The sequence below is a fragment of the Atractosteus spatula genome, chromosome 7 (assembly GCF_055471065.1).
Source record: "Atractosteus spatula isolate fAtrSpa1 chromosome 7, fAtrSpa1.hap1, whole genome shotgun sequence".
Lineage (NCBI taxonomy): Eukaryota > Metazoa > Chordata > Actinopteri > Semionotiformes > Lepisosteidae > Atractosteus > Atractosteus spatula.
In genome coordinates, this window is record NC_142712.1 from 15,677,499 (window position 1) to 15,693,069 (window position 15,571).

General features: G+C 39.4%; 1 protein-coding gene across 2 annotated transcripts; it reads left to right on the top strand.

The window, feature by feature from the left end:
- The first annotated feature begins 403 nt into the window (after nt 1-403).
- Nucleotides 404-15,212, top strand: LOC148830634 (uncharacterized). Of its 2 annotated transcripts, XM_088922280.1 has the most exons (10): nt 404-493; nt 1,758-3,088; nt 3,827-3,951; nt 4,396-4,484; nt 4,650-4,726; nt 5,650-5,781; nt 10,466-12,114; nt 13,034-13,119; nt 13,434-13,477; nt 14,418-15,212. In XM_088922280.1, exons 2-9 carry the CDS (start codon nt 1,758-1,760, stop codon nt 13,461-13,463), a joined length of 3,519 nt encoding a protein of 1,172 aa, XP_088778406.1. In that variant the 5' UTR covers nt 404-493; the 3' UTR covers nt 13,464-13,477; nt 14,418-15,212. The 2 variants fall into 2 exon arrangements, with proteins under 2 accessions (XP_088778406.1, XP_088778405.1); XM_088922279.1 differs by lacking the exon at nt 13,434-13,477.
- Nucleotides 15,213-15,571: the final 359 nt, after the last annotated feature.

Genomic DNA, 15,571 nt, shown 5'->3' on the forward strand with positions numbered 1-15,571 from the left:
TATGTTTTGTTAATAGTATATGCCCATACAGTGGGATTTATATTATGAGGTCCATTTTTGTATAATTGTCGCTTTTTTTAGTCAATTTAAAAAAAAATACTTGCTTTATAGGATGGCAATTTCTTAATCTTATATGGAATTGATTTTTGCTTGAGATTTAGTTCAAGATAAAAACAGATTTATTTGAAAATTTAATTTTACAAGTAATGAACGTTTTATTTTTGCGTCTGTGACAGTCGGTGAATATAGCATAATCAGTATGCTACAAAACGCAATACAGCGGAAGACATTCAGCTACTTCCAGGTTAATCTCAGTTGCTAACGTCATTATTGTTGATGAACCTTTGCAAACTACAATTCCCAGTGTACACTTCGCCAGTGACGTAGAGGTATTTCCTGTTATGGAAAATGGCTGCTCGGCGTGATGTAGCCTTGTAAAACGATTGAGTAATGTGGGAATGGTAATGGTCCCGTTTTTTCAGCGTAATATAGGGTAAGTATGGATTAAAAAAAACATTTAACCCAACGTGCAGTCTTTAAAAGCTTACTGCGTGTGAAATAGCGAGTTTATTTAACTTACTAAGAGCGGTAGTCGTTTAGGTAACGTCTTGATAGGCCAAAAATTCCCAGTACGGCAACTGTTGACAGTTTATTGTGGTTTTTCTCTTTATATGTCAAACTAAAATATCTGAAATATCTGACGTCTGAGTGTCTGACGGTGAATAGGAAAGTAAAAATGATCGATAGACAGGATAACGATGTGGAATCGCTGCTGTGGCTGTTGCGCTGAATGACTCGGTTAAGAGCCGAGTACTGAAAAGTTAGATAACGACGTGTATGAACTCCACTGCTGTCGCTTTAAGTATTTTGTTTGTATATTTTTGGCCTAATTATTCTGAAATCCACCACAACTTGGTCTTGTTTCTATCCCTGAAAAAAACTCGAATTATCAACGGTTAAACTTTATTACTAAAAAATATTTGATCGTTTTCTAGGAGAATTTAGCGCGCATCATCATTATCTTGCCCGGTGAAAATTCCCAAGCAGAAATAGTCATTTATTTTTGTGACTAAGCGTTTAATGGTTTACAATTATTTCTGCATCAGTACATATAGATTGAAATGTGTGTCTGCTCAGTCGGGTTGTACTGTTTCGCTTGTAAGTCACCTTCACACGATGTATTGCAGCTGGACGAGTTGTATTTTACATGATGGCATCGCAAAATGCTGGATGATAGGCATTAACGAAATATGGAACAAGTAAAGGTTTATTCCATGCTGAAAAGAGAAGGAAACAACGTTTTGGCTGTGGAGCCTTCTAAAGGTTTGACACCCGAAGAAAGCACCACAGCCGAAACGTTGCCTTTCTTCTCTTTTCAGCATGGAATAAATAAACCTTAACTTGTTCCTTTGCAGCTACCTACTTGAACTATTAACAAAACATTACATACACGCACAGTTTAAAAGGCTCTTGCTTGTCCTGCTTGTGGTGTGCATTTTAGTAGATTGCAAACAAGAACGTTTTGCAAGTCAGTCCATTGCTTCAGCTTTTACTTAGGGGTGCGCCTGGGGAGTTTTGTAGCTACATGATTTATCTTGCAGTTTATTTTTATCGCACCTATAGCGCCTGCGCCTTTTTAAGCTTGGTATCATTTTTTATCGATGTATACTGGTGTTATTGAGAAATGTTAAGATACTATTTTGTGGTTGTCAGGTTTGCCCTTTTCCGTTTCCTGATTTCTCTTGCTTGCTCCACAGATGCCTAACAATGATGACAGTGTTTCCTCTTCGGAGCACGACGACAGAGAACCGAAGGAGCCTTCCCTGAAAAAGCTTAAATCGGCAGACGCAGATCCCGAGCCGGAGGCGCAAAACCTCCGACGCGATCTTGATGTAGAGGGTCAAAGCCAGGGGCTTCTCGATTTCTCTCCCACCGAGGAATCCCAGGAGGATGAGGCTTTGGGCACCTCGACCACTGAAGGCGATGAGTTGCAGGAGGTCGTGGAGGCAGAAGATGGGATTTCGAGCTGGGTTACAGAGGGCAGTGGGGCCCGCGGTAGCACAGATGTCAGCTCCACAGAGGGTGAAATCAAAGAGGGGCACGATCCTGAGGGGCTCACAGGGGACATGGCAGCTATTGAAAATGTAAGTGGGGAGGCGTCAGGGCCTGTCAGTGAAACCTCTGCCTCAGATCGACGCGTTACCCTCCCGGGCAAGTGCGGTACGAGTAGCACTGCCTTTATTGGCCCCAAGTGCCGAAGTGAATATGAAGCACCGAAGACGGACATTGAGGACAAGCTGAACGAGTTCTACCGAGAGCTGGAGCAGATTGAACCTGGCGATTCCAGCACCAGTGAGGATGTGCGTGCCTCTGACGGTAGCTCCAGGAGACCGCAACGCCAGAGAGGGCCCAGGGCAGACGGCCAGCCGAACGCTCACAAGAACCACAAACCCAGCGCGCACCGTCGGTCTCGTCCGTATCGGGACCAGTGGCAAGACCGGAGATACAGACCTAATGATTATGGGCCTGGTGGGTTTCCCAGCTGGGACAGCCCAGAGCCTCCTTACCACCAGCCTCAGTGGGAACAGGCCCCGTTGTTCATTGTTCCTCAGGGCCCCCTTTATCCAAGATTTCAGAAGTCGCCTTATTGCGGCCCTCCAAACTTCCCCCCTCAGCCTGCTGGGCCTTTCTACCCCCCAGGTTATACATCGCCTATGAACTCCTACTATGACTATTCTCGGAATGACGGCTCTTGGCAGTGGGAGGGTGCGGAGTTCCCCTCGGCTTCTGGCTGTCCCGAATATGATGGCCAGGATGTCTATTATGATGGTTCCCAGAGGTTCGTTGGTAGTGCCTGCCGTCCTCAAGGGTACAGGAACTACCCCAGCAGCAATGGCAATGGCTTCTCGTACTGTGGGGAAGAAGCATGGTCTCATCCCCCTGAACCCAGAGCCTCTGATGGCTTCCAGTCTGGCCAGCGTCAGGAGGAAAGATACCCAGGCCCAGAATACGACAAGCACTCGGAGTCATCCCCCATTTTGATTCTGATGAGGGGCCTTCCTGGATCTGGGAAATCAACACGGGCACAGTGAGTACTTGGAGAGAGTGGGGCGGGAGTGATATTCCTCACTGGAAAAAAAAGAAAAGGAAACGGGATCATTTCAGGTGTGTCGTAGTGGTATTGAGATGGGCTTTTGCTAAGCTGTTTGTATTGATCCTCAATTCTGAATTACCAGAAGTAACTAAAAGAGATGGACAAGCATTGGGAAACTAGTTATCAGATGATGGCTTTTTATTGTTCGTGCTAATGTATATTGCAAACAGTGTGTTGATGGTTGTGTGCTGTCTTGATTCATGCCTCTGCAGTGGGCTTACAAGAATTACACAGAAGAAGAGGCCCTATGCCCTTTGAAACATGGATCTCCTCCAACTGCTTTTTAAAACAAGCCAGGGCTTTAACTTTGCATAAAGAAGTGCCTAGTGTTCAGTTTTAAAAACAGCTCTGCGTAGCTTTCACTTGGAACCACCGATTCATGATTCACTGTTGATTCAGCTCTTCCCATCCACTCTGTTGTATCATGTGTTCGCTCCACCTCTTTCATTTGGAATTGCTGGTGCTGGTTGCGCTAAGGTGCTGCACTGGAATGGACTGGAATTGACATGTTTATTAACACTTGATCATAATATTGTAAAAGGAGTTTCATACTTGTACTTGAAGTTGGGTTTGCATGACTATAGCATTAGAAGACTCGGGTAAGAGATTAATGATTCTAATCGTCGTCAATTCATTTTTTAAGTCCTGACACATTGTGTTCCTACTTTGCAGGGAGCTGCTGTCTTCTGGTCCTGACGGGATTGTTTTAAGCACAGATGACTATTTCTGTAAGGAGAAAGGATACACTTATGACTCTGCCTTACTCGGGGAAGCCCACGACTGGAATCACAACAGAGGTATAGGATCTAACTGCAGGCATCGCGCTTGACATGAATATCTGCTTTCTGTTTTATGAAGACTTTCCAAGTTTGCATAGTCAGTTTTTCTTCTAAAGCAAGGGCATTTGTACCCTTGCATATGTGGCCTCCAGAATCTGTGCTTTTTAAACCGCAAGCTAGCACATATCTCCTGCTGATGCTGTGGACCGAGACTTTGCCTCAGTGTTGCATAACTGTTTGTAAACAGGTTTTACAGTTAGCGGTGACATAAAATCTCCATAGTACAAGGATCAAATGTTTCTGAAATAACTGGCATTCATTTTATTTACAGCTATTTTTTTGAATTAATAGAAACGTCTTACATTTTACAATCTCTTCACCTTCAAATGTCCCTAGCACTCTTTGCAGATATGAGCAAGTGCTGGCTGCTAAATCCAAATTTATCATTTTGTATCACTGCAGCTAGAGAAGCTCTGGATCAAGGCCGTTCACCTGTAATAATAGATAATACTAACTTACAAGCTTGGGAAATGAAGCCGTATGTGGAACTGGTAAGCTTTTCTTATTGCTCGAGGTTTTTTTAAGCTGTGACAAGCCTCGTCAATGTATTCGCAAGTGTTGGGTAGATTTTACGCATCAGACCACTGTAAGAAAAGACAGACTTGCAGAATCATTTTTTCTCTCTTTTAGATGATTGACAGTCTTTGTTTTTGCAGGCGTTGGAAAGAGGGTACAGAGTAGAATTTCATGAACCGGATACAAGTTGGAAATCAGATCCTTTGGAGCTGGAAAAGTAAGTAATGTTACCCAATGCAACCCATTGTTGGTCCCCTTTCTGAAGATAGCTTGTAATCTTAATTGAACTTCCTATTTTCAGATTGAAATTAGTTTCAGTTGTTCATCTGCCTTTGCAACTGCAGATGGTCACATTTGAGAATTTTATTAGTAATGTACTAATTTGAGTGCTACAACAGCCATGGAAGGAATAAATGTCCATAATAGTAAATGCAATCTTTCCACTCACAAAGAAAAATATGCAGCTGTCAATGAATTGAAAGCATGCCTTTAAATTCTCATTCATTTCAGGTTTTGAAGGAATTCAGATCTTTAGACACTCTTTGCTTCAATCAGAAAGTGATTTCTATGAAAGAGTAAGAAGTTATTGAAGTTTTATTTTGTTTTGGTTGGTGGTGTTTTGTCCAAGAGCTGTTGAAGGGTACTCACTTGTGATCTGTTACTGGGCAGCGGAGCACTTTTGGCAACAGACTGCTCCAGCTACGGTGTTCAAGGGAACGTTTCCGCAGGTCTTTCCTCCCGGCGGCTGTCAGGGTGTATAATGCTGGCCTAGGCTAGGACTGTTAGCCCTTCATTTGCTGTCTATGGATTTGGACAATCAGTCTATATAAACCTATGCACACTTTGTACATATTTTATTGTTTTTACAGTGACTATGATAATCACATTTTGCACACACCTATGTATTTATTTTTTATGTATTTTTATATTTATTTTGTTGTCTTTTGTTTTATAACTATTCTGATGTCTGTTTTTGTTTGTCCTGGGCTGGACTGCTGTAACACATCAATTTCCCTACGGGATTAATAAAGTCTTATCTATCTATCTATATCCGGTGACTTGACGGATTGTAGCGTGATGGGCTGGTGAGGATTCAGCGCACTCCATTCAGTGTCTGACTTCATTCTTCTTCCTCTGCAGGAGGAACAAGCACGGAGTGCCTGGAGAGAAGATTTCGCATATGCTGGAGCGATTCGAACGGCCCGTGTCTGTAGATATTGTACTGAACTCGCAGGAGCCCACTCATAAAACCTCATCGCATCACAGACAGAGGTGGGGTGGCACAGCAGACCCCTGAGAGCCCTGACGTGTTTCTTATCACATGAGCACAAACACATACAGCCTAACACATACAGCTGAGATCCATCTTTCAGTAACCAGTGGATTTTCGTGGTGATCTTTTCTATTCTTTGTTGCTATACCCCCTCCAAAAAGTATTTTCACTTCTGCGCTGGTGAAGATCCATTTAACAGTGTGATTATATTTTAACCATTTTAACCAAACATCTTGACATTTCTAAGCAAGACTCATATGAGTCTGTTCACGGAGGTGTCCTTTTCATGTTTTCTTCCATTGCTGCAATTTCCTGAGAGTCTGTCAGTCCTGTGTTGAAATATGTACTGTTTTGGTGTCTTGGGCAGCTGTGGAATTCAAGAAATGGGAGAAAAAGTTGTAAATGTCTCTATGAAAGACAGTGGACACATGTCCTTTAAAGTAATACTGTATTCGAAATCCTAACATGCACAAGCAGAAATATTTTTGAAAATGTATTTTGTAATGCAAATTTAAGAAAATCTTAAGTTTTTTACATCTGGATGGTTAAAACACATTTTAATTTTATGAACTTCCAGTATTTTAATACACCACTCTGTTAGTATTTGTTTTTATTTTCAGTACTTAGACTTAATACTAAAGAGAATTTTTTAGAAGAACAATATAAATTTGCACTATTTTTTGTCGTAGATCCCGTTCTGCTGTGGATACAAAAGATATATTCCTATTGTTTTTTTTTTGCAAAAAAATATTTCAGGGTTTGTCAAGCTCAAGTTTTATATGTATATATTACTGCAAGGTTTGATATTTATCTTTTTGTATATATGTACAGCAATACAGTACCTCCAGAGCAGAATGGACACATTCATACAGTACTGCAGTTTAAGTGCAGAATTCAAGACACTTTAAATGTGGAACAGCATAAATCTGTAGTTGGTGTTTTAAAAATGAGCTGTAGTTGTCCTGGAGACTTGAACGTCAGTTTTACAGCTTGAAATTTTTTAACATTTTGATGTGTATTTTATTCCCCCCCCACTAAGAATAATCAGTCTACTGGTCAGTTGATTTCAGCATTGCTGACGACTTAGTTGGGAAATCTTGAACTGAAATGGCACTAAAGATAGTTCTTCTGAAGGATTCCACCATTATTGTGCTGTTAACACCTGTGTTCGTTTACAAGTTACGAGTTTCCTTACTTACTCTCTTCTTGGAGAAGGAATATTCTTCTGTGTGAAATATTAATAAAGATTAACATTCTGTGAGGAGGTGTAACCACTTACCTCCTCTATGATTCCTTCAATCACATACTGTATTCCTGAGTTTGAATATTGCAAAGTTGTTGTTTTTTTCATTTGAAGAGCAGAACCAATAGCAAACCACATCAAAGTAGTCATCTGAGAGAATGCCTCATTCTTTTCCAGCACAGTAGGTCAGTTTAGGGATCACAGTCCTGTTTTGTTGACTCTGTCCCACCAGGCTTTGCATTTTAATCTGTGCCGTCATATACATACGGAGCTTGATTATTCACTTTACTACCTGTTACATTTTGCATGTTTTTGTTCTAATACCTGCTTTATAACAAAAAATCTACTTCTAGGAAAGCATGGTGATATTTACCTTTTGGGTACTTGCCATTATTTGAACTGGAAACAACTTAAAATCGTTTGTCAAATCAGACTAAGACTAATTAAAATAAATCTGGTGTATGTAAAATTTAATACTACATCTACAGTTATAGACCACGTTCTCCCTGCCTTGAATCAGGTGGCATGATGTGTGATCAGATGCTCACACTTTGACTTATTACGAGTGTTCTGATGGCAGTGCAGATTTCTTTTACTTAATTTTCAGGTTTTTTTCAGTCTCACTAATGTTTGACAGGGATTAAACAATCAGAGTCATGTCCACTAGGATATTCACTCTGGTTGGAATGTGTTTTTTTACCAGGAATGCTTATTTCTTGACCTTACTAACAGATGTTTTTGTTCGGTGTCAAAATAAACTGCTTTTCTTGTATTTACTGTAGCTGTAATGGAAGGTTTGTATCTGGGTGTCACAACACTTCCTTGTCCTTGGGGTTGGTGATAAATGTAGAGAAATATCCTATAGGAGGTGATCTTTACTCGAGTACTATACTAGCTGTTTATAATGGGTTGAAGACTGAAAAAGAAGCACAATCTTCAGAATCAAAGAAGATCAACAGAAATGCATACAATCTACTTAGAATATTCATAACCAGTAGTATTTTATTGTGTAATGGAAATCTCTTTTGTACATGGCATTCTGTGTTTTATGTAATTTAAAATTAAACATCAAATAATAAGATTTAAATTTCAATTGAAGTATATATCCTGTTTTCCCTTAACACTTACAACTCATAGTAAATGCAAAACAAATCTTCATTCTTAAAGTTTCTCAGTTTGTGTGTATTTGGGATTAGATATGATTTTTTTCTTTTTATAATGTAGGTGGAATGAAGCTGTGGATGTCTGTGCTAGTGCAGTAGTGAAACGCAAATTTGTATTTTTTGATTTTGGTTTTTGTGTTAATCAAAAAAATTTAGTTCATATTTCTCTCAGGAAAAATATTTGCAGTTTAAAAATACTGTTACTGTGGTAGCTTTACATTTATTGTTTGAACTTCTGAATATTAGTGTCACAAACTTGACGGATGTTATAATTGTAAATATTAGCTGTCAAGAGGAGCTCTGTAATCTTTTGTAGTCATTCTGAATGTTTTTGTCTTTTCAGTTTTTTTTTTTATTTACAATGTTTCCGGATTGTAGTAACTGTTAAAAACGTATTAGTACTTTTAGGACGTAAATATGAGTAAATTCCCTTACAGGAGTTTTACAGCACAAATGTTAAGAACTATAGATTTTCAACTTGATCTTCTAAGTAGAACCTCTTTAAGGGCTCCAGTTGCAGTAATTTGCTCTCTTTTACATTGTAACCTATTTTAATTTTTTCCCCAAGTAAAAATGGTAAAACAATTTCTTCAATTTGTATTTTGTTTAGTTTTTCACAATATTACAAGTTTCCTGGATGTCCTGTGTAAATATTTATTGCAACAGGAACTTTTACAACAGACCACACTTGAATGGATTCACATACTAACTTTAAAATGTATTGTTTTTATAATTGTGTATTGCAAAATGTTACACAACATTACAAGAATAAATAAGACAAAAGCACAGTTTAATAAGACTCTATTGCACGGCAAGACATGGAGCTGCAGTACATATCTCCTGATACAGCCACCTACATGCTACCAAGGTTTGTATATTCATCTTATTTGTAAGGGAGCTCATTGGTAATAGAGATGGGCTTAAAAGACAAGAATACTGTTCTGCACTCTCTTTAGGGGCATTTACTGGACAACATTTAGAGTGTGTTCAAAGAGTAAGACCTCGCACAGAAATAATTGGTATGTAGAAGGAGTAGGTAGTATCTAGGCTTTGAATGCACCTATCAGGTTTCGACAGTTTCTTTCATCACTTGGTCGGAAGAATTGTTTTATTTAAACACCAGTTTAACTGCATTTACTTTTTGTTTAATTAATAATGCCAGTGGGCGAGAGAACTTCCCAAGTCTCCTGTGGTAACCAGCTCATGTGAACAAACAGGAATGCTGTCTGAAAATTTCATCAGCTTGTACAAATAATACCGAAAACCTATTTTAAAATGTTTTGCATGATTTTTATGTTTTATCTTGTTTAGAAATAGGTCGTTGATATGACTGTTGTAAAGAAAAATATATATCCTTTGTTTTCATAGGAGGAATGCAATGGAAAGTTTTTTAAAAAGACTAATCTACATTAACATGTCTGGAATGTAGAAATAACATGTAGAAAAGCAATGTCAATTGTGACTTTGACAATGTCAATGACTTTAAGTTGGTAACATTTTAGCAGACAGTTTAAGATTCACCTGGTTTATTATACCTGATGTTTGTTATTAATGTAAATAAGAAAAGTACATAGGGATTATCCCACTCCAGTTAGTCTTTTAATCACTTAATTTGTAAAGATGGGGAACACTCAAGTAGTTGTTCAATTAATAGACCTCATCCTTAATTGGATTTATAGATCCTTAAGGACTGAAGAGTATTATGATTTTGGTATCAGATACTTTAAATTCTCTCTAAACATCATCTGCTTAATCACAAATTGTTCCAAGCCTTAAGAAGTTGAGAGTTTTATGGTCACCTATAAAACCTGCTGGATTGGGTGTCTCTTAGACCAGGGTTGGAGACCCTTGATGTGGGCATGCCTTTGTAGTCCATGAAGTAAGCTGCATTATTTGCTATAAAGATGTGACTACAGATAACCATACAAATGTAATCTTTGATCTGTAAAATTATTAGCTGCTGCCGCTGCTGATGGAATTCTAGGACACTCTTACTACCTCCCCCCAAAAAAATAACTGAATCCCGCGGGGATACATATAGAACCTATTGCATGTCGAAATTTTGTGTTGGACCCCAGAAAAATTTTGACCCACCCTCCAATCAACAATCTGATAGTCTTCCTCAAGCTAGAAATTGAGATTTTGGGCACAAAAATCTGCCATCCATGGGCTATGTTTGTAATTTCTTATTGGCAGAGAAGTTATCTGGTCCAGATGTGCAGGCTGCTTTAATTTCAGGACTGAGGGGTTAACGTTCACTTATCTTCTTGTCTGTAGGAATAGAGTGCAAAAACCGAGGTCTAGGAGAAGAAGAAGAAATCCCAGACGGAAAGGGCAGCAGAAATCGGAAATCGCTGCCGGCTCAGAAGTGGGGCTACGGAGAAGGACCCACAGCAGCTCAGCCTCTGCCAGTTCTGAAGAAGAAGGGTTACTTGCTACTAGTTGTGGTGAACCTGCAGGGGGTGCCGCACTTGTAGAACTGTCTTGTGAAGTACCCCATGTAAACTTTAACAGCCAGGGAGTACAAAGCAGTGCTGTATGTCATGATCCTAACACTGCACAGATGGCCACGGAGGAAAGCCATGCTAAAGATCGATATTTTTCATGGAGCCTTGATCGAATCTTTGCAAAACTGTACAGCTATTTTGGGAAACCTGTAGCACAAAATTCAGAAGAAGCTGACAAAAGAAGTGGCAGTTCTACTGGGAATAATGCCATCATAGAAGAGTCAAAGGCAGAAGATCATGATACGGTTCATAAAAGCGATTTTAAATGGACTTCAACAAGCATGAATCAGGATAAAGAATTCAAAACTTTTGAAGAAAATGAAACCAAAGGTTCAGGTTCTTATACCAAACAAGACAAGGTCAGCTTTGCTGCAGAAGTGCCTTTTACGAAACATTGCGGTGGTTGCACTGGCATTCAAAATGAAAGAGACAGAGTAGCAGTTTTGAAAAAATCCAAAAAACTGGAGCAATTTATTTTGTCTGATATGTGTCATGAAGATTCATTGGCTACAAATGCTTCTGAGCACCCAAAGACAAAAGGAGTTGTCCATTCTGAAAAAGACCCAGACAGCTCTGAAGATTATACATTGCAGGAAGCCATATCCTCAAACAATGACTGTGCTCAGTTGCACATAAAAGAATGCTCACATACACAAGTACAGGAAGAGAAGCCTTGGCATTCACAAGGAGATGATTGTTCTACAGTGGCGTCAGAGCAAAGGAGAAGCAATAAGATGATCAATGCAAGATCTTCAGCTCTACAGAAATTCAGGTGGCCTTACAGTATTGCTCCAATGTTTCATTTCGCACAGGAGAGGAACACCATCTGCAGGGGGATTGATGCAGAAGAAAATCCCCATTTTGAAGACGGGGAACAAAAACGTCAATCGCAAATACCTACAGCCAACCTCCAGGTGAGAAGCAAATTTACAGGAGGGAGTGAGATCTGTCGAGACGTACATCCGACAGTAGGCGTAAACCACGATACCATCCGCATTAAAGACGGGGAAGAGGATTTCACAGCGCAGTCTGCAGGATCTCTTACAGAAAGCACAGAGCCTTGTCAGTCGGTCAAAGAGAATGGGACTGCAGCTTCTCAGAACGTTTATGATGAGATCCACTTTGATTACAGAGACACTGAGGGGATGAGAAAAACGGACGCATCTTCAGACTTGGCTCCAGGCGAGCCAGACGTTTTATCCTCAGTTTTCGAATCTTCTTCTAAGGAGATGTGTGAACCTGCAGTCCCAGGTGATCCGTTTTTTGGAACAGCAGAGAGAGATTCTGAACGCGACACATTTGGACACAGTGAACGCCAGAGAGCTGCCTCCACCTCGGGAGGATTGCTAGGAATCTGTTTGTCACTGGAGCTGGCTTTGCAGCTTGAGGAATTGTTTGGACCCATTGGTGTGGAGCTGGGTAAGTCTGCGGCATTCTGCAGTTTGTCTTCTGTAGAGGCCATTGAACCAACTAGTTCTCGAATACAAGGATAACTGTTAATCGTGTAAAATTATCTTTAGATTTTCCCAATTTAAAATTCAAAGTTTAATAATGACATTGATAAAAACCTTTAAATATCGCATTAAATGGGACTGGGTAGTGTCTTCAGCAAATTAATGTTTTGAGAAGGCAGTGAATTGAGGCTTTCTGTTCTTACTGGCGTGAAACCACACTGGGCAGATATCACAAGCCTGCTGTTATTTAGCATCTTCACTATGGGCAGCCTGTCAGTGGTTTGTCAGAGATAAGCATAATCATATGACCTCTGCGTCTTGGTTTTGTGAAGAAACGTTGGTCCCCCTTTCCATTTCATCTAGAGGAAATGTTTTACTTTGTATTGCAATAGATGCACGTTACCTATTCATCTAGAGAAATGTCTAGTCTAACTGTTATCCCCATAATATCTAAAGACTTCCAATAACAACTGGTAAACAGAACCTGAATAAGGGAAAAGTGTCATTTATATCTTCCCCTGTTTCTAAATCATATTATTTACTTCATTTTCCCCCTACTCCTGTAGCTATGTTCATGTAAGCTTTCTTCCTGGGACTGCACAAGAGCACAGAATAAAGCATTAACTAGCTAACCATAGATGAAACAACTTGTATGGGTTATTGTTAGTAAAGTAATAGTATTAAAAAAATAGTTATAAAAGTGATACCATTTCAAATGACGGGTATTTCTCTCAAGATGTGGAATTCCCCTTTTAAAACACAAATCGATACTAATCTGGGTTATGTTTATGTGTGAGAATGGATAAATTCTCCACAAGTGAAGATACTTTTGCTAAATACATTCTGCAGAACTATAATTGGACCTTATGTATATGTAAATACAGATTCCTTGCTGCCTGAAGATTATATTGTGCCTTTGGATTGGAAATTGTCACAGATGATTCATTTACAGTGGAAGAAAACATTAGAGGTATGTCATTATTAATGAACATATAATGTAGATTAAAGAAAAGGGCTACATTTTAAAAAGGACTTTTCATTTCAGACTGTAAACTGAAGATGTTTAAGCAGAATTATTACACAGTCATGTCAGGGAGTACCTATTGTCAAAATAAATTCCCTTCATACTCTGAAAGCAAAACGCTGAATAAACATGTCTCACCTTCTGTTTGACTGTTTGAAAAGTGAGATTTAAGATGACACATATCATAAGCAAAATATGAACACTTAAAAAATACGGAAAAAAAATTGTATTCAATTACCTATCTGTTGTTTGTGTTTTAGGAAAGACAGAAATATACCGTTACAAAGTGACAACTTCCAGACAGGTATTTTTTATTTTTGATTTTTTCCCCATTTTAATCCTGCTCATTACCTTCCAGTTTACTTGCCTGTACTTCTTTAGCCTTTTTTGCTTTTAATCTTTTAAACTCGAATAGTAAAATACACATTCAGGGTTTCCTCATTATCTGTTTAATTTATGCAAACAGCACATAATAGCTATTTAGTATGAGAATCTATGTACTGTAGCTATGAATCTATATAACAAGGGAACAAAGATGCAGAAGAACAAAGCATGCATGTGTAAATGTCTCAATAGCAATTTTCTATGACAGGTGCATAATGAGCTCCCATGTACAGGCCCTACAAGAGGGGGGGCCAGCAGGGCCATTGGGCCCGGGGCTCACCTCAGCCAAGGGTGCGTGGTCCTCCACTTTAACCCTTTGGCTGTTTCCCGACTTGAGTCGAATTTGGAACTTTTACCATATACTGCGATGCTTGACTAAAGTCCACGGCTGTGAAAAAACGTCCCCCTTTCAGTGCTGAATCTACTCTTCTTTAGGAGTTTTAAAAAATGCCTGCCTTAATCTTCCCATTATGCCATTCTTGACATTAAAATATTTTTTACCCCTCTTCCCAAACAATGAGGGAGCCTCACAATGTGAAATGGCCCGGGCCTCATCTGAACTCGGAGGGCCTACCCATGTACAGTGTATGTCAAACCAGGGTATTGATAAAATGGTCAAAGATGCTCAGCACTGAGCAAGCAAATGTTTTCAGCAAAAAAAAAAAATCAAAACCTGTTCTTAGCAGGATAGGATAAAAGAAGAGTTTCTTCCTGTAGCTTTGAGAATATACTGGATGAATTGCATGCAGTATAAGGGATAAATCTCCACTGTTAATCACCATCTTCTTAAGGGAGTTGGGGTGAGACATGAATTGTTCACACAGGGAATGGTGGAAGTATTGGGCTTTGTGCTTTTTCAGGAGCGTGAAAGTGGCTCGTCAGTGAAGAGGAGAACTGGGTTCAAGAGGGATCTGAGGAGAGGAGCAAACTGAGCGCTCAGCCCAAGGGGATGAAAGAGCACTCCAGGAAAAGCTCCTACAGTCTTGACTACACTGGGTGATGGCTTGGGTGTCTCACAGTATATCACTTGTTGTAAATGCACCTGCATAAATGCATAAAAGCACACTGTTCTTTTATTGCACACAGTTCTTTCAAACAAATTACACCTTGCATAAAAAATATTTTTAAGAAGCCTTATGAGTTGCACCAAGTATATTTAAAGATTGTGTGTGTACATTAAAGAAGTGTTCGCTGTAAAAAAACAAATTAAGGATTACAGTATTTATCGCAGTGACTCGCTTGTCTTTTATTTGTTTCTTGTATTGGAGATTTTTTGTTTCGTACAATCTTCAGAAGACTTGGTCTGATTTTTCAGTAAACTGGCTCTGCCTGGGTTACTCCGGACAAGAGCCTTTGAAAGATTAAAGCATTTTAGAACACAAACCATCTACATAGACTCCCTATTGTTTTGCTGATTTTCATTTATATATATGATTTTTTTAGCATCAGACCTAAAGAGCAAAGAGAGAATTGCATGGATTTTTCCAAAAACCGATTGTTAAATTAAAAATGCAGTGCTGTGCCGTAACATGACTGTTTACATATTGTTGCTGGACAGATACATGTTCTGTGATTCACCTTGTGTTACGGCTGTTCCTCTGCTATGTATTACCATGCATTGCAATTTTTCTGAGAAAATAAAAGCGTTGCAAGCACGCAGGTCTGTTTCCTATTTTCTATACAGAACAGCAAAGTGTATTCACACCTACCAAATGACTATATGTATGACTGAAATCTTGTTTGTCTGAAAGTGCTTGTTCACTTTTCTTCTGCTGTTGCATAACGATTCATCCCACACCCATTTCCCTCTGCAGGGACAAGGTTTTGTGTGGCAAGGCGATGCTCACTGGCTGCTGTCTTGCCTCACTTCTGTGAGCCTGGGAGGACTCACAAATCCATTGTGGCAATATCCGGATTGTGATAGATTGATGTGCTTCTGCTTCGTTTAACCTTGATTGTGTGAGCTGGTAGAACTCATAATCCTGTGGTTTCCTGTATTCAGCTGTGCTTGGGG